The 20493-nt window shown below is 25.9% G+C and overlaps 2 protein-coding genes across 2 annotated transcripts; both read left to right on the top strand.

Annotated features, from left to right (window-relative positions):
• Nucleotides 1-4640: 4640 nt before the first annotated feature.
• Nucleotides 4641-10140, top strand: MKS88_004416 (rab GTPase activator; the record flags this gene model as incomplete). Its single annotated transcript, XM_067217592.1, has 4 exons — nucleotides 4641-4790; nucleotides 4975-5072; nucleotides 5293-8324; nucleotides 8399-10140. 4 exons carry the CDS (start codon nucleotides 4641-4643, stop codon nucleotides 10138-10140), a joined length of 5022 nt encoding a protein of 1673 aa, XP_067072004.1.
• A 1590-nt stretch (nucleotides 10141-11730) lies between these two features.
• MKS88_004415 (uncharacterized protein) lies at nucleotides 11731-19629 on the top strand (the record flags this gene model as incomplete). Its single annotated transcript, XM_067217591.1, has 10 exons — nucleotides 11731-12229; nucleotides 12642-12849; nucleotides 13117-13220; nucleotides 13425-13543; nucleotides 13798-13919; nucleotides 14208-16648; nucleotides 16867-17371; nucleotides 17518-17629; nucleotides 17725-18402; nucleotides 18733-19629. The coding sequence occupies 10 exons, from the start codon at nucleotides 11731-11733 to the stop codon at nucleotides 19627-19629; spliced, it is 5685 nt and encodes a 1894-aa protein (XP_067072003.1).
• Between the last annotated feature and the right edge of the window lie 864 nt (nucleotides 19630-20493).

Here is a 20493-nt window from a genome sequence, read left to right as displayed (position 1 = left end):
TCATTAAAGAATTGCTTAAAATAGTGCATAAATTTTTCATATTTAAAACTTTTTTTTAAAAACTTTTACACGCTTATAATTGTAACGAAAGTACCTTTTTAAAAAACATGATATAAATCGAACTAGAAGACGAAAATATGCTTATTCCAATTTTATTTATACACATACGTAAATATTTATACATACATATTTATGTGTCATATGAAATATTTTTAGTTTTAACGCAAAAGGGTTGCCTAACGCCGAAAAAAGGGATTTATTTTTATGTATTATTTATAAATACATAAATTGTAGACTATATATAATTCAAATTTCCCCATTTTTTTTTAAGCACAAAATAGATATTTTTTTTACCAAAAAAAAAAAAAAAAAAATGATATGTTGATATCTTCATACTTTAATAAAAGAAATATAAAATTTATATGAACATGCACAAATTTATATATAAATATTTTTACATATATTTATATTTTTACATTTTCTTACTTTTTTTCCTCTTTATGCAAGCATTTGTTACATATAAAATAGCGTAGTAATACGAAGCAAAAGTTACCATCCTTACGCTGAAGTTAATTTGTATATTACACTTAACAAGATTTACTTATTTAAGTACTTCCATAAAATCGTATATATAAATAAATAAGTATATATAAGTATATATAAGTACATATATATACATTGACACACATACATATATATTTGTACATCTGGACCTTTTATGCTGAATAAGGAAAAAATGGGTGTGGTACTGAGATAAGTTTAAAAAAAAAAAAAAAAAAGGAAAATAAAGATTTTTGTTATAATTTACAAACTTGCGTACATCTACCCATAAATTAAGCTTGCACAACTACAACTGTACACACGTATTTGAATATGTGTAATAACCAAGTTTAGAATAAGAATTATGCAAAATGTACATGGCAAAAATAAAAAGCATATTACAATTCTGAGAAAAGGCACAACAGTTCAAAACTTTTTAAAACATTATGCATCATCATATTTTATACCATTCTTTTTTTACCATATTTTTTTTTTTTTTTTCAGAATACGCTAGTAGCTCGAAAAGATTACAACGACTATAAATTATGTGTCCAAGAGAACATACACAGTAGCAATGTTAAGGAAAAATGTGAGGGGAAGTTAAATAAAGCGATAAATACAACTTCACACATGTAAAAAAAAAAAAAAAAAAAAAAAATACCCTTCTCAGTAACTTACTTAAATGTTGCATTTTCCAAGATCATGATTATTTTTCGTTCATCGCCCTTTACAGAATTTCGAGAGAGTGCATAGCACACACAGAAGATTTATATAAATGTTTTAAGCACTCTTTTCGTCTAAGTTTTTGCGATAAGGAAATTGTAGAAAAGCTACAGAGTTGTCATTCAAATATTTACAAGTTGATAACTTCGTGAAAGGATAAGTTATTTTTTTTTTTTTATGTTATAAATTATTTCCATTTTCGTTTTCCTTTTTTTTTCTTTTTATGCGGTCATTTAACAGAAAAATAAAATGCCTTTCCATTTTTTTTAATTTTATAAAGTGAACAATTGTATTATGTTTTATAAAAATTTTCATGAAATCGTTAATTTTACATGTATTCAGAACATATATAAAAAAAAAAAAAAAAAATTAAAGAGTAAACAATGATAAACGTGTAACTTTTTGTAGTATATAATCCCATCTTTCATAAAATTTGTGTAAATATGTAAAGGCTTTATAATTATTATTTTGTGTTTTTTAATAAAAAAAAAAAAAAAAAAAAAAAGTTAAACCACTCCTCTGAATTTGATATATAAATATATAAGTGTATTTTCCTCTTAATGTGAATTGCGACAATTTTTATCTTTTAAATTTTGCCTTTATCCTGTTTAACTTTTCAAAATGATAGCAAAATTTCCATACATTTAAATCGTTTTATATGTCTCCTTCAATTGTGTATTCCTTTATGTGTACACACATATCGACATGCAGAAAAAACAATTTAATCTGTATATATATTAAAATAATCTTTATAAACATACTCTCGAATTGTTTATACAACCGTTAATGTAAATTTATTAAAATATAATAATAAATAAATAAATCGCAGATAACGGTATTATAACGATTATAAATGTAAATATTAATTTAAGAAGCGACTTTGGGTAATATTTCCTTTTATTTTTTTTTTTTAAGTGATAATTAATTTTATATGCATACTGAAGTTTTTCTTAAAATTTTAGGTACAAAAAGGAAAGAAAAAAAAAAAAAAAAAATATAGCAGTAGATACACCAAATTTTTTTTTTTTTTTTTTTCAAATATACGCATATTTCATATACATATATATAATTCTATTTTATGTATATAATTTTTTTTTTTTTTTTTTTAAATGTGTAAAAAGCTTAAAGCTACCTATACATCGTATTAACGTTACTATAATATCTCATAATCGATACTATCATATCGTATTATGTATACACAAACGTTTGTATATATGTTTATGTTTGGACCCCCAAATTTTATATATAAACTTTACGTTTATTTTTTATATGCAGTCCTAAATTATAATTATTAAGAATTCATTTACACACCTACAAATATAAAAAAGCAAAGAAACTTTTTTTTACTTTGTAATATGCCATTATTCTTATTAATAAATTTATATATTAAAAATTTGTTAAAAAGTATTGTAATTTAAGCAGCTATAAATCAGCTTTTTGTTTTCTGTTTTTTTTTTTTTTTTTTTGGTTTTCCCATTTTTCTTCTCTTTAAGGATTTTCATAACAAAAAAAAAAAAAAAAAAAAGAAAATTTATAAAATAGAGTTTTCAAATTCCATACTACAATATGTAGCAGCATAAATGATTCTTCTCATATACATATATATATACATATATATGTATATATATAACATACATATTCATATGTTTTTATTCTACTTACACATGTATTTAAACGTATATTTACAATATAGTATTTAAAAATTGATAACTTATAACTGCTTATTTATAACTGCTTATTTATAACTGCTTATTTATAACTGCTTATTTGTAACTGCTTATTTATAACTGCTTATTTATAACTGCTTATTTATAATTGATTATTTACAAATGATTATTTACAAATGATTATTTATAAATGCTTATTTACGATTCCTCATTTAAGATTCCTTATTTATGATTTCTCATTTATAATTATTCATAATTATTTATTATTCTTTACGCACAACATTTACAAATAAGAATGCAAAAATAAAGCTTATCAGTCGTATATGAAAATGGTGTTAAACTAACATGCTTAAATTTTTATTCATTCACTATACATTTCCCTTTTTCAGTTAATAAAAATTGTTTCTTTTTTTTGCCTTATTTGTTTTTAATTTTAACCTTAAAATTTTTTTTTCTCTATTTCCTTCTTTTCCCTCCATCTTAATCCTTTATCATAATTTATTCTAATTTTTTTTTTTTTTAATTTTTTTTTTTTTTTGTGTTACGTAATAAATATTTAATTTTGCTATAGTTTTGTATAATATGCATATAAATATTTATACAGATATATATACACATAATATATATATTAAACTTTGTTTGATTGAGTATATATACATACGTCATTACTCTTTGTGTAGGAATATAAAAAGAATTTTTTCTATAAAAAATGATATTAACTCACTAGTTCTTATTTTTTTAAAAATATTTTATTTCGAAACAAAATAATAACTTTAATACATTTGTCTAATGGAAGAAAAAAAAAATTAAAAATTCGAACTTTTTTTTTTTTCTTTCTTTTTTTCCATCTTTTTACCCTTATCTTTTTTCTATTTTTTTTTTTTTTTTTTTTTTTTTTTATTATATTAAAATTCATTATACAAGTAGTACTTACAAAACTATATATATAAAATATTTTATATAAAATTTTTTAACATATTTTTACCTTAACTAATTTTTAATATATATATATATATATATATATATTTTACAAATATTATAAATGTGTTTTATTTTACTTTTTCCTATTGTCTTATTTAATTAAGATTATTATATACTATCATAAATAATTTTTTATTATGATATAATTTTTTTTTTTTAAATATACGGATATGTATATAAATAATATATTATACGTATATGGTACACATCCAAGTATTATGCGTTTATGGTACACATACATGTATGATATGTATGTGGTACACATATGTTAAACGTATATGGTACACATATGTTAAACGTATATGATACACATATGTTAAACGTATATGGTACACATATATGTATTATATGTATATGGTACACATATGTGTTATATGTATATATACGTTTTTCCCCATTCTTTTATATTTGCGTATAAGTTTACTTCATTTTTTTAAAAACGTTTTAAGTAACCCTTTTTAAAAATAGTAGTTTTGAATCTCCTTTTTTTGTTTTCCTTTTTCATTCCTTCACATTCGTTTGCATTCCTTTTGCATGCCTTTTTTTTTTTTTTTTTTTTTTACCTCCCCACGTTATTTCTTTTCCATTTCTGCTCCGTACCTTTTGCAATTTTTTGTTTTTTCTTTTTTCTTAATCATATCACATAACTATGAATATTTCCACGTACTTTTTCTCTCTCTTTCCAATTATATATAGATAATAAAAAAATGTAGAAAGAAATTTCTTAAAATGAAAAAAATATATAAGGGAACCAAAACAGACGAAATATTTAAAGCACACAAAAATAAATATCACCATTTAATAAGCAAAAATCACATCTACAATAATATTTATTTGAACCTGGAGGTGTACGAAAAATGGAGAAATTTAAACATAGATGTATAGCGCAAATATAAAAAAAAAAAATAATAAATGAATAGAGCAAACAGTACAAGCATTACAAATAGAATGAAATAAATGTGAATATGTGAGTTAGTAGTTTTCCTTTCCAACAAGCTTATGTAACTCATTAATTCTCTTTTTTTTTTTTTTTTTTTTTTTGTTCTCTTATTTTCATTTTTAGAAGGATGAAAACGCTCATTGGAATGAGAAGTCTTTAAGTATGATATTAAATGTAGATTCCAATTTAAAGGACAAAGAAGTCAAACAATTGCTAAGGAGGTAGGGAAATATTAAAACATTTTTTGAAATGTGCTCATCGTATCTAAGTACATGAACGCGTGCACATGCGCACACATACGTACGTATTTATACTTGAATACATATATTCACGTATACATATACTCCCACGTAATATCACATAAACATACGCACTCATATTTGCGCTTACCCACACATATATGTACGCATGCATATTTTTCTTTCTGCCCCTTTCTATCAGAGGCGTATCAGACTCACTTAAGCATCTAATATGGATAAGGTCAAATGACGTAAACTACTTCATAATAAACTTTCCACACTTTTACGAGACTACTATTTACAATACATTTGGTGAAAAGGTTCCATCTAATTTATCAAACGACTGCCCAACATTTTGTGGAGGAATATTGGGATTTCAAGAAGACATAATGTGTGTACAAACGAAAATAGAAGAATTAGAAATTGAACATAATGATGATTGTAGCCATTTTAATATTAATGATTCTACTAGTAATATATTACAACTATTATTTAATAGTCCAAATGATAATGAGAAAAAGAAAGATAAATATTTATTACCTGAACATAATTTTTGGATTGAACCCAAAACTTTAAGTACACCAAATTTTGGGTTCATGAATAAAAAAAAGAAAAAAAAATTTCTAAATATAGAAAATGTAAAGAATAAACTTTTAAGAAACAAAAGAATAGATAATTATTTGAGAGTTGCATCCGATTCTGTTTTACCCTATTCTAATAATTTCATCCTGAAGAATATTTCAAGTAAATTAGCCAAATACAAAACTGATAGACCAAATAATGGGAGTGCATCTAAAAAAATTAATACAAATACCAATGCAAATATAACTACTTATGATAAAACCACTAGAAAGGACAACAATATAGGTATTAGAGAGGCTAGTAGACAATTTAATAACCAGAAGGAAGAAAATATTGGTGATACGAACGATAGTAATATTCACAAAGATAATAATTTCAAACATTCCAACTGTAGTGATAATGAAAAAAATATACTAATAAAAGATGATATTATTATTTTTCATAATGGGTCGGACGATACGAGTAACGGGGGATCCGATGTAAAGCATAATACGCAGCGAAGGGACGAAAATGATATTAATATTAATAGCAATAGCAGTAATAATATTGTTAATAAGAATGATTACAATAGCAACAGCAGTATTATTACTGTTAATAGGAATTATTACACTATTCACAGGAATGATTGTAATACAGGATGTAACAACAGCGGTATTAATAATAATAACTGCTATCAGGATAATCAAATTTCAAACATCTCATTGTCAAATGATTTACCCGACTCAAACAAGTACCTACACATACAGTGTTACATGACTGAACAATATATAATAAGCAAAAAGCAAGCAGAAAAAATGAATAAAGCTAAGTTATATTTAAGAACAACGAGAAAGAAACAAAGGGAAAGAGAGGAAGGATATAAGATTAAGTCCAAAAGTTACCATGATACCAATAAAAGTGTAAGTGCACAAAACTCAGATAATTCCATGTCAACTTATTATAATGAGAAAATGTTTAATAACGAAATAAATGATGATTACTCTTTGTCAAAATTTTCTAGTTATCATCGTACTAAAAGTTTTTTTAAAAAAGCTTTTAGTGCTAAATATTCAAATAAGAAAAACGACAGGAAATTGTCGGATCATATTTCTTATGTACTGAAGAAGAGTCTATGTAAGGACAGAAAGGGGAAAAAAAATGTTATATCTAATAGGAGGAACGTAAAATGTTCTAAGTTTGACAAAGGGATAGAATTTTACTCGAGCGAAGAAGAGGTGAACAAGTACAAGAAGAAGAAGAAGAAAAAGATGAAGAATGAATGGAGTTGTGAAGAGAAGAATGAAGGGAGTTGTGAAGAGAAGAATGAATTGAAGTATGGAGTGAAAAATGAATTGAAGTATGGAGTGAAAAATGAGATAGGAAGAGAAGACAATTCTAGTGCTAATGCACACCGTCTAAAACGTAGTAAAAGTTTCAAAAGAAATATAAGCTCCAAAATTGAGGTAGATGAAGAACAGTCACGTGAATGCAATCGAAGTGTATATTCCTCTGGCAGTGACCATAATGATAAAAGAGAAGACTCCATAATAAAGCTTAGTCATTTTAACTCAAAAGAATCAGAAAGATATGGAGGAAGCTCCTTTGATTATCATGAAAAAGAAATGTATGATCTTCGGAGTTATGAAAAACGTAGCAGTAAAAAATCCATTTTTGGTAAATTAAAAAATATATTTTATAAAAAAAAAAAATCGCAAGATAATGAAGAAGTAGGAACAATAAAATGTGCAAACTGTAAACAAGGTAGAAATTATATTAAAAAAAAAAATTCTAGTCAAGAAAAAAAGAACAGTCCTGATACTACTACTACTACTACTACAGTTGATCAAGTGAATGATATAAATAGAGATGGAGGTATAAATGATATGAAAAAAAATGTAAACTACTCAAATGATTATAAAAAAGCACAAAACTGTAACCCTTATTTTAAGGATGAAAAAAGGGAGATTAACCGAACCAACAAATTCTCTAATCATCTAAGGGATACAAGGGAAGGGAAACCGTATATTACTTCTAAATCGTTAGGAGCTGAAACCATTTTTGGTGAAGCTACCAATGTTAATAAAATGTATGATTACAGTTGTATCAGCCTTAACAACACATCTGTTATGATAGATAAGAATCATCCTAGTAACAAGAACACAGATAATGAATATAATAATAAATATAATATTATTATTAGCAATCATGAAAATAAGGTAAAATGCCGTATAGACAACGCATTATTACATGACGATATATGTAGAAATAAAATTAATTACCAAACAAATATTGGAGAGGGAAGTAGTGATGATTTAAAAGGGAAGAATAGTAAAAGCTTTTTATCAAAATTTGGAAAAAGTAGTCAGGTAAAATCATATGATAAAACATCTATAATGAAACCAGAGCAAAAAGAAAGTAATGATAGTGATATTGACGACTCTCCATTTCATACATGCAATAAAAGTAATTCATTTAATGAACGAGATGAGGACGCATATTTCGACGTAAATGAAGAGGTAGGAAGGTATCTCTCTGCTGATTTGAGGTGTAAACCTGATGAGGATGAAGGCATAGAAATAATAGAAAAAGAAGACCATAGTAATGCACCCGATTCTTATCCATTTGATGACTTGTCATATAAAAATGATTTAGAAGACTTCAAACTGCCGTCTAGTCATCCGTTAAATAATAATGACAATAATAAAAAGAACAAAATGAAAAAAAAAAAAAAAAAATAAATTTTAAAGATGAATTTAAGGAATATAAAGATACAAGTAATATGACAAGTAAAGAAAATAAAGAACTAGGTGAAAATGGTTTGATGCTGGGTAACTTTAAAGGAAAGAAAGGCAATTTGGTGTATCAATACTACAAGGAGGATTCATGGGAGGAAGAGGAGGACAAGTCGAGGGACAGTTCAAGGAAGGGCTCGGTATATAAAGAAAAAGTTGTGGAAGAAATTCATGCTGAAGATAAGCATAGGAGAGGAACGAAGATGAGGCAAGAGGAAGATGAAGAAGAGATAGAAGTGGAAAAAGATGCAGAAAAAGTATACCTAATAGAATCCAAAAGTGATTACACGGAAAGAGGAGAAAGGGAACGAACTGAAGAAGCAAGTGACACGGGAAATACGGAAGAGGCACAGGGAGAAGGGAATAGGAAAATAAAAAAAGGGGGAACTAAGTATACCAATCAAGAGAATGCAAATTTTGAAAAGGAATTGTACAATAAGTTTTATGAAAAAAATAGTCAGCATTGTAGTGCTTACCCGAATGTGTATAATTTAGATGATGCAACAGAATTAACAGCATTACTAAATGATAACGGAAAACATGAGATAAAGAAATTACTATGGGCTATAAATAATAATTTTGGAAATGATATAGAATTTGCTCCGATAATTCCAAATTTGTGCATAATTTTGCTTATTTATTTTAAGGCTTCCGTTGTATATTGTATTATTCATTGTTTAATAAAAAAGGGTATAGATAGTATAAAAAATAAAGAATTACCATTTTTTATATATAAAAGAAAAGATTTTGTAAAGTATGTAAAATATATATTAAATACCTTTATCCAGTTTTTACCCAAGTGTTATCATTATTTGAGAAAATTGAATTTTGACTTAGCTGCATGGACAGCTAGATGTATTCAAGACGGTTTTTCAAGAATGTTACCATTTGATTTTGTGTTAAGAATATATGGTACCTTTTTATTTGAGGGTCAGAAAACATTATGTTTATATTGTTTAGCTTTATTAAAATTTCTTGAAAATGATATATTAAAATGTTCAAATATTGAAGAAGTAGAAAATATATTATATCATATATGTATGCATCCTTATTTAAATATAAATGAACTAACACAAATAGCGTATAGATTTAAATTAAAAAGTAAAGAAAAACATATGAAATTTTCGACAAAATGTCCATCACCTTACTTAATGAATGTAAAAATTAAAACATTCTATAGACCTAGATTAAATGATAATTCTCGTTTAATTAGTTCGTTTCATTGGGAAAATATATGGGAAAGAATTCCTAGTAATAATAGGAGCTTAGATCCTATCTTAACTTTTTGTACAAAAAAAGATGGATATAATTTACAGATATTATTAGAAAAAACAGAAAAAAATAAAAAAAAACCGATGATTTTAATTCTACATACTTTTGATTATGACTTGATAGGTTTTTTTTGTCCCTTTTCTTTTAATAGAGATTATAATTTTGTTAATACCTCCGATAAAAGTTCTGCTTTTCTTTGTACCTTTAATTCAGCTTTTAAATTTTATAGATGGTCAGGAAAAAATAACACATTAGTACTTATAAGGGATGGCATATATATAGGCGGAAATGATATAGCCTTATATATTGATAAGGATATTAAGGTCGGAAAAACACACTTTTCTGAGTCCTTCTTATCACCTCCCCTAATATCAAATGGTCATGACTTTCACATAATGGACATCGAAATATGGAACCTAAAGTAGCTACTTAGGAGAAGGGCAAACACGAGATGGCGAAATGGAAAAGCGACGAAATGGGAAAGCGGCGAAATGGAAAAGCGGCGAAATGACCAAATAGTAATGAGGTAAAGCAAAACGAGAAGAATTGCTTAGGAAGAAATGATTATATTTTATCAACTTGTAAGCTTCAAATTGTTAAAAAGTAATTATTAAAAGGAAAAGGTTGTAACATGAAGGACAGTGTTATAATAGAAAATTATGTAGATAATTATTTGTACTTTTTTTAGAATGTTCATATGTATGTATGTATGTATTTGTATATGTATTTCACATTATGAACATCGCGGATTACGGTAATTTATATTTATTATAACTGTTTTCTTTTTTTACAAATACTATATATATATATATATATATATATGTGTTTATATTTTATGTGTATTTTTTTTTTTTTTTATCCCTTTCATTTTTTGTTTAATGTTTATAGCTGTTACTTTATTTTATCCTATGAAATTTACTTCTCCTTTTTTAATAAAACCTATTTAAAAATTATTCGCTTTAAAAATGATATTATTTTATTCCGAGGTGTACGCTTGCCGTGGACCATTCTCTGTTAACTATCTAAGGGGGAAATACAAAAATTAAGCAAAATGAAATAAAATGAAATAAATAAATGAGTAAATATATATGTAAATATATAAATAAATATGTAAGTAAGTAAATAAGTAAATAAATAAATAAATAATATGTAAATAAATAAATATGTATGTAAATAAATATGTATGTAAATAAATATGTATGTAAATAAATATGTATATAAATAAATATGTATATAAATAAATATGTATATAAATAAATATGTATATAAATAAATATGTATATAAATAAATATGTATATAAATAAATATGTAAATAAATAAATATGTAAATAAATAAATATGTATGTAAATAAATAAGACGATTTTGCTCTGAGGCGAGCCCGTGCACACATTCTGTGTGAGTAATGAACATTTCAACATTATCAATTTTATTACATTGCTGGGAAGCAAATATCTGCATCGCATCTGCTTGTGCAGAGAAAAAATAAAATGAGCTATTATAAATGTGCAAATGAGCAAAGTGCAAAATTTTTTTGCGTTCGTATATGTACTGTCTAGTGGGAACTTCTATTAAATACTGTTACTGTAGATAATGTGGCAGATAAAGAAAGGCCCACATATGTATCCCCCTACATGTATATGTACACTTTTTTATATTATATACGTATATGTGTGTGTATAATGCTGTGCAATGTGAAGTAAGAGAAGCATGAACATGAAGATGATCCTGCATAATATAAAAGCAAAATCATAAGTATTAAATGACAAAGGCACTATGTCTAGAAAAAAAAAAGAGAAATGTGCACATAAATATATATATATGTGGATATATACGAGTGTATAGTAAATATATATATGTATAAACATAATTTGATCATGTTTCCTACTAAAAGGCCTTATTTTCCTGCGAAAATATATCCCTGAAAAAGTGTTTCATGAAAACGTATATGCTTATATATATAAATATTAAGCAGTAATATATATAATATACACAATATATATATATATATATGCTATGCAAAAATCCTTCCTTCCTAGCCATATAGCTGTATTCAGCAAACTTCGGAGAGATATTTTTTCCAGTTTTAATAGAAATGATATATTTGACCAGAATATCATTGACCTAAATATTGTGCGTGATCAGATAAGTTATATTGACAATGATAATAATAAAAGGAATAAGAATGATAGCAATGGTAAGAATACAGAAAGGCTATCACATGATATAGAGGGATATAAAGATAAAATTTTGGATGATCGTAATGAAGGTGTTAATATAATACCGTATAATTTGATAAAAGTAAATTATTTCTATGGAGTTAATTTAAATGTCGACATTTTTATTTTGAAAAGTTCAAATATTGTCTTTTTTCTTCAAAACGTTATCAATATATACAATCCTCTAATTAAAAGCTTAAGGACTGTATTCACAAAACATAATTATGTTATTACATGCTCCTATTTGTTTAAGGAGTCCCTAGTAGTTGTTTTGTACAGCCCCTCAGGATATTCATGTAATACAAGAGGGGGAATTATGCACGCATAGAATATTCCCGCATAAAAAATATATACCTCTCTCTCTTTCTCTCACTATATATATATATATATATATATACATATACATATACAAAATAAAAATACGTGCATATATATATATATATGTGTAAATGTACACACATCAGAGAGAAATGACTTTTTCGTAAAGTACATAATTAATCCTTTTAAGGACATAGGAAATGAATAGAGCACAATAAAGTTAAGAGATGCAATAGGGTTTATTGTATTAACTTGACTGCTCTCATTTTAACATGATTTTTTGCTAGTCTGTGATTTAACTTAAGTTACACTTACAGCAGTAGCTTATCTCCATATTATTCCCTTCCCACCATTTACTACATTTTATTTATTTTTTTTATTTGCTCTAAGGTATACAAATATACTGTATAGAAAAACAAACACTAACAGAAGAAATATCACTTAAGGACTATGATTACTATGAAAAAGTTTATGTACAAAAGGAAAACAATTATTTTCTACTGATAACAAACAAAAGTATTTTAAAAGTCCTCGATTCAGAGAAAAAGGATTTCATCTTCAGCATATACCTACAACTGGAGTATAGCAATATTTTGCAGTAATAGCTAATTAAAAAAAAAAAAAAAAAAAAAAAGGAAAACTTAATACAGTTAGAATACCTAACAGGATGCATATTTATGTACACACATGTATTTGCCCATATTTTTATATGGAATAATATGAAAGCAAAAATGTACTATATACATTGCATAAATGGTGAAATAGACACGCATGTGGCTGTCTCAAAAATTATAAAGTGCGCGTATAAGCTCGTACACAGTGTTTATTTTAGATACCATAAAGGAAAAAAAAATTAAAATTATAGAAGTAAACATAGACATAAAAGTAAAAGGAATAACAATAGCAATAACAACAGTAACGGTAATGGTAGCAGTAACGATAACCATAACAGTAACAGAAATAATAATGGTGAGGCGTAAAAACTTAACTAATTTTTTGCCACCTTCAGGTACTACGATTTTTTTTTAATTTTAAGAAAAAAAAAATTGTATTTGTGGAATTTAGAGAGGACATATACAGGTAACAACCAATTTATTGCATTCTTTTTAGAACTTCGTATCTTTATATCCTTCTTGCTCTACTCCAAATCGTACATATGTTTCTCTTTCCTAGGTTTAAAGATAAAAGAAAAGAGCTTAGAATTAGATGAAAAGTTTCACATTAATTGCTTCTGCGTATATAAAAAATATATTTTTATTGGTACTTCAAATGGATGCATTTTTTTGTGGGAGGTTACAACAAAATGAAGCAATATACACGTAGATACCGCATGTTTATGCATGCACATGTTTACATGAGCATATATGTGTATATCTTATTTCCTTATATCTACCTCTATATCTCTCTCTCTTTTTTTTTATTTCTCTTTTTTTTTATTTCTCTTTTTTTTTATTTCTCTTTTTTTTTATTTCTCTTTTTTTTTATTGATTCCCTTAACCGCACAAATAATTGGAAATATGGTTCCAATATTTTCCTTCCACTACAGGAATTGATTGAAAAGAAAGAAATTCAAAATGAAAATTACGAAGAGCATGATCATAAAGATATTAGTTACATACATTACTACGATAATTATATAACTACAAAAGAAGGGGACTCCCTGAAACTGTATAATTTTATATAGAAATATTCCCAGCAGAGCGCGTATTTGCAGTTGGACAGTACATACATATATACATATACTCACACACACATATGCACATATGCACATATGCACATATGCACATATGCACATATGCACATAGATACATATGTATACACACATATATATGCGCACATTTTTGTGCCTGTTTTATGCCGTTTTAATACTTTTAGTCAGAATTTCATATTCTATAACTTGCTTCATTTTATTTCTTTTTCTCTTTTTCTTCCTTTTACCCATCTGATTCTTTTTAGGTGGGAGTGCAAATTTAACCTGGAGAATATTGGACAGTGCAGTAAACTTACGATAAAACTGGAAAAAGAAATTAGGATTAGCATAAATATTAACAAAATAATTTCACACGATAGCTTTTTCTTAATTGTGGATAAAAAAAATAGCACCATTTATACATCTAAAAAAAATAAATATGATGATATAGGTATATTTTACAACGATCATAACAGCAAGATTAATAGTATTTTTTCTTTTGAAAATAGTATATATAGTTTTGGTTCTAACGGGAAAATCTACGATTATGAAAAGGATGAAAAACAAAAAGAAAGAAATGTGTGCTTATATAAATTTAAAAATTGTATTACTTGTTTATGCTATTTATATACTGATAATAATTTTTTATTTTTTTGTATTGGTTTTAACAATGGCGTAATAAAAGTAGTCAAAATAAAGAATTTGTATTTAGACATAATATATTGCTTAAAGACTAGTAATAATAAAATTATAAAAATAGAAAAAAGCAAAGAATGTGAATACATATGTGTTATATCGGAAGAAGAACCCTACATTTTTTTTTTACATAAATTTTTTAATGAATTTAAACCCATAGGGTACTTAAAAATTACAGAATTTCCTATTAAAAATTGCGCCTATTTAGCATTCTCGGACTCCTTCTACCTACTGGGGGAGCACAATTACTTATTTAGAATCAACGTACAGAGGTTGAAACAAAAGTGCGGAATTGATAAAGTACAGGAGGATAGTCAAAATTATATCAGACAGAAGGACGAAAAAAATGAAGATTTGGGTGTAGCGAACAAAATAAAAGGTTTGACGGACGATGGTATTTCTGGAGGAACTGAGAACGATATTATAGATGGAATGGAGGGAGGCCTTGAAGAGGAAGCAGGAGAAGTCCTTGCGGGAGGTATAGAGAACGCCATAGCGAAGGGTACCCCTGGGTGCACTACTAGGAGAATACCATCAAACCACATGCAGGAGGCGAAAAAAGAAAATGACGATAATGCATATGACGTACATGTAGAATATGAAATTATTAAAATACAATTCAATAAATGTAGTTATGATACTAGTAGTAATTACTTTAGGAATGATAATAAAAAGAAAGACACGAACGGATACAATTTTTCTTCTTTTAATAAAGAGGATAATAATAGTACCCATAAAGAAAACGACAGTGATGAGAATGAGTTTAAAATGAATAGCTCCTCAAGTGATCTGTCCGAATATTCATACAATAAAATGAGTTTTTATAGAGACAAGATTAGGTTTACAAAATATATGGATTCCGAATTAGAGATTCAAAGAAATAATGATGATAAGAATACCGTTTTTGAGAATAAAGAAAAGAAAAGGAACCTACAAAAATACATTGAAATTCTTTTTAATAAGACTGTATTGAGTAAAGTGGACATAGAAAAAAGGGAACATCCATTTTCCTTGAGTATAAATATGGAAAGAGGTAAAAGAAAGAAGGAAGAAAAAGAAGAGGAAGAAGAAGAGAAAAAGAATAAAATGGACAAAAAGGGAAAAATAGACAAAAAGAGAAAAAAGGACAAAAAGGGCCAAGCTGGTCAAATGGACCAAATGGATAAATATGTTCAAAATTATGAAAATGGAAAAGAATACGAAATACACATACGATGTTTAGAAAAAATGGAAGAAAATAAAGGCTTCTTCTTAACCACGGAAGGTGCAAAAAATAACTGCATTTTTTTTTTAAACCTGAATAAAAAAGGATATCAAAAGTATAACAATGTAATTAATATGAATCCAAAAATAATTTTTAGATTTAGTAGAACCCAAATTCTGCCAAAACAGTTTATACATACCATGATAGTAAATGAAGATAACCATTTATTATTCTGCTTAAGTAACAACAATAAGATATATATTTTTTCTACAAAACATTTTTTTATGTACTATTGTATTATAATCCCTGTTTACGAAAAAGTGAGAAATATCTTCGTAAATAAACATTGTAAGGAGCAGTATATATTTGTATGCTTATATAACAAGTATATAAAATTAAATTTTGTCTTTTCCTTTTTTCATCTATTTAATATCACTAGAAGGTATCATTTAAATGTTCGGAAATACCTACAACTGTTTAGCGATATACAAAATAGAGAAGATAATTTTATGGATCACAACTTGTTGGCTACAATGTTTATGGAAGATATTCATGATTACATAATAGAAGAAATGCTAAAAAAAAAAAAAAAAAAATGTAACCTTATTCCTTTCACATTTGAACAGGTTAACGATGATATAACATTCCTTATACAATTATTTCAAAAGGAGAAAGAAATAAATCAAGATGAAAACAAAAACAAAGAAAAGGAAAAAAATGATATTATGGATATTTGGAATTTCATACAAAAAAATAACAAAGACGAAAAGGAAGAAATCGAGGAAAAAAAAAAAAAATTAACCTCCTGTTAAATTATGATCAGAAAAATTTAAACACTATTTTTAACTTGAATAATAATGTGAAGGATGTGGATATTCAATATAGTCTAAGGGAAACTAAAGAAGCTAGAGAAAAAGAAGAGAATATAAAAATGGCTTTACTATATAAAAAAAATATTCATATGAAAATAAAAAAATTAAAAAAAAAATATAGAAAGTTATGTAAAAAAAAAAAATTTATTGTAGACATTGATTTCTCTTATAATGTGTACCAAAATCTGATAAACAAAATACGTGAAATTAAAAACTTCTTTGAACACAACCAAAAAATGTATGATGACAGGATAAGATATCTTTCAAACACATTTTTAAGATTACAGTTTTCAACACACCCATTAAGTACCTTAGGTTATAATAATAACAATACCGTTGAAGCCAAATGTATAAAAACATATTTAAAAAATAATAAATATAAAGAATTTAAAAAAAAAAAAAAAAAAAATATAGTACAAATAAAAGAGCGCAAGAAGGCCCTCGAACTTACAGCAGAAGTTAATGCGTATATAGACAAATTCAAAAAACTGAGACAGAAAAATCAAAAGCTGAAGATAATAAACAATGAAGAAAAAATCGAAGAAATTTGCTTTAAAAAAAAAATTATTAAAATGTATGAAAACATACTCTCCCAGATGGACAAAATGAATGAACAGGATCAGGAAAATATATCTCCTCAGAGGATATCAAGCATCACGTACTATTCCGAAGAAAAAGAATATACAAAAAAGAGGCCGAGTTGCGTACCATACATGAGTTGCTTACCCTACTTGTTCTACATATTTTCTCTCGCCCTTGTTTATCTCATTTTTATCTTTTCTTACCCTTTTTTATTTCTCTCAGTGATATTATCCGCGAATATGAAGAAAGCAAAAGGAAGCTATTAAATCAAATAAATTATATCAAGAAAACTTTCAACGAGGATTTTAACTCATTGAAAACTCGCATAGCGATGGTATAAAGTAAAAACAACTTAACTGAGGAAAATTATATTTCTATTTCAGCTTTGTCTATATTCTGTTCTTTTTTTTTTTTTTTTTGTGTTTACAGAAACTTGTGCATCTAACAGATGAGATATTGTTCCTAAGGGATACTCTAAAAAAGGGAAGTATACAAAATGAAGTACACCATGAAAGACAACACAATGGAGATGACGTTAGGAAGAGAAATGAAGAAGGGGCAAAAGTTAAAATTAAAGGTGCAGCGATAAATAATGAAAAAAGAATAGATCATATGGATGGAAAAGGAGAAAATCAGAGTGAGGAATTGTATGAAGGTGTTTATTATCAGCAGGATGAGGATAAAATAAAGAAATACGAAAATATTGTAGAAAAATTTACAATTTTGTGCTTTAAGAAGGAAAAAAATACTAACATATCAAAGATATCTAATATTAATTTTAATCATGAATTTTTTGAAAAGAAATATAAGAGTTATGATAAAGAAGACATAGAATATTACATAGGAAGAGTAATAAAAAGATATGACAAAGAAATACATTTATTAAATATTAAAAGAATTGAAGCCATTAGAATAATAAAATATATCACATTGAAGATAATTTCAATTGATGAAAAGAATAATATATTAGCAGAATTAAGAAAAAAAGAATTAAAATTAAGAAAGCAAAAAAAAATATATACAAAAGAAATGAAAATCATTGCAAAACAGGTTAATAAGTATGTTAATGAAATGCAGTTACTAGGGCAGGAACTGGAGAGTCATAATGTAATAAAAAAAATAAAAAAAAATAAAAAATAAAATTATCAAATAATATTTCACTTTTCTTTCCTTTTGTATTTTATATCTATAGCTTATTTTGCTTCTTTTCTATGAGGATATCACATTTTGATAATTTCCATTTTTCCGTATTGTATATGTTTATGTCTTGTGGTTCTCTCTATACATTAATAAATGTCTAAGCATATAACTCTATCTACGATTTTTAATACATAACATGAGATACATAACATATGGCATGCCTTATATGGCACATTGCCATGTTCAATACAGATGCAAAGGTGTAGTAAACTCTAGTATGATTTTCTTTTTCTACAGGATAACAGAGAGAAGATATTTGATAAATTGAAACAAATAATAGGTGAAAACAGCTTATGTTACAACATGTTAGTAAAAAGTCTAAAAAAAAAACAGGATGAAGCATCAAATGAAAGTGATAAATCGAGTGAAGAAGATGGGGAGGATAACTCAGTTATTGATATATACAATAAGGAAGAAATAGATAGAATAAAAGAAGAAAATACAATTATTTTAAATAATATAAATAGAATTAAAAAAAGTATAGATAATAAAAAGAATGAACAAAGAAGATTAACAATTAAAAAAAAGAGTATAGAAAAAGAAGTAGAAATAATAAATGAAGAAATATCTATAATAGAAGATGATAAAAAGAAAAGTATATCAGAAGTAAAATTTTATATTACTTTACAACTTTCAAAATTACGAAATATTGATTATCTTTATGATAAAAAAAAATATCGTCTAAATTCAGCTAGTAATTGTACTATCCTTAGTAGAGAGCAGTACAAAGATATTATGAAAAAGATCGAATATATTACTAAAGAGAAAGAGAAATTTCTTTTTATATATAAGAGTTTAAAAAAAGAAAACAATGAATTAGAAAATGTTAATAACAAACTGTTCAAAACGGTTACTGATAAAAAAAATGCCTTAAAAAATAAACTAAAAAAACATGACTTGTCATTTGATTTTAATGACTTAGAGAAAAAATATCAAGAAAAAAAAAAAAAGGGAATTTTGGAAGAAATAAAAAATAAAGAAGTTGAAAGCAATAGACGGATAAATATCATGAATAAGGAATTAAATGAAAAAACTTGTCTTTTAAACGATGCCCGAAAAGAAAATACTGCTCTACTGTTAAAAATTAGCGAGTTTATACATATCCTCAAGGGACTCAAAAATGAAGAAAGTTAAAGATATACTCGACCTTTTCTCTGTATATATAATGAATAATACATACGAACGTGCGTATATATATTTATCTAATTTTTTTTTTTTTCAAATTATCCAACCTTTCATATAACGTATATCGTACATTATACACCTAAGTACATACATAGATACTTTCCTGTTATCCGTAAAGCGTTCCTTTTTTCCCACTTTATAAAAACTTCGTACCCACACACAGTCACATCCTAAAATGAGTATTATGAATAATAAAAAATATAATCATCTTTGTTTTATAAATATATATGCTAAGCATAATGTATGTTTGGATAAATGATTAAACAAAAATTAGGTTTTTTCAACATTATATTTTTGAAATATAAATGTAATCTTTTCAAAATGGGTGTACAAAAAATATATGGTCGGAAAAAAGAAAAAACAAAGTAATACATAACAGTACATAGCAATACACAGTAACACAGTGTTATGTGTATACTTTTAAAAATGGTTTGTGCCTATTCGTATCTACATGAATTATATGTTCCTTCGAAAAAAAACTCCCATTAAATGTAACAAGGAAAAAAAATAAAAATAAAACAAAACAAATGGATCATCAAACTCACGAATATATAAGCAAATTTTATAAGTAAAAATATATCGTAATATTTTAGATCAATATCTAGGGTGCTACAGAGTCTTTTTTTATTTTTTTTGTTTATAAAATTTGTTGTAATATATAACAGCGCACAAATTTTTTCTTTTCATTATCACGACGTGCTTTCCTTGATACATGTTGGCACATGTAATAAAAGCGCATGCCGTGGGATTCTCTTTGGGCTTACTGAAAAATATTATTAAAAGTATTTTTATTTCTTTTCATTTCATTTTACT

The sequence above is a fragment of the Plasmodium brasilianum genome, chromosome 12 (genome assembly GCF_023973825.1).
Source record: "Plasmodium brasilianum strain Bolivian I chromosome 12, whole genome shotgun sequence".
NCBI classification, from domain to species: Eukaryota; Apicomplexa; class Aconoidasida; order Haemosporida; family Plasmodiidae; genus Plasmodium; species Plasmodium brasilianum.
This window is presented reverse-complemented; position numbering and strand designations above follow the sequence as displayed.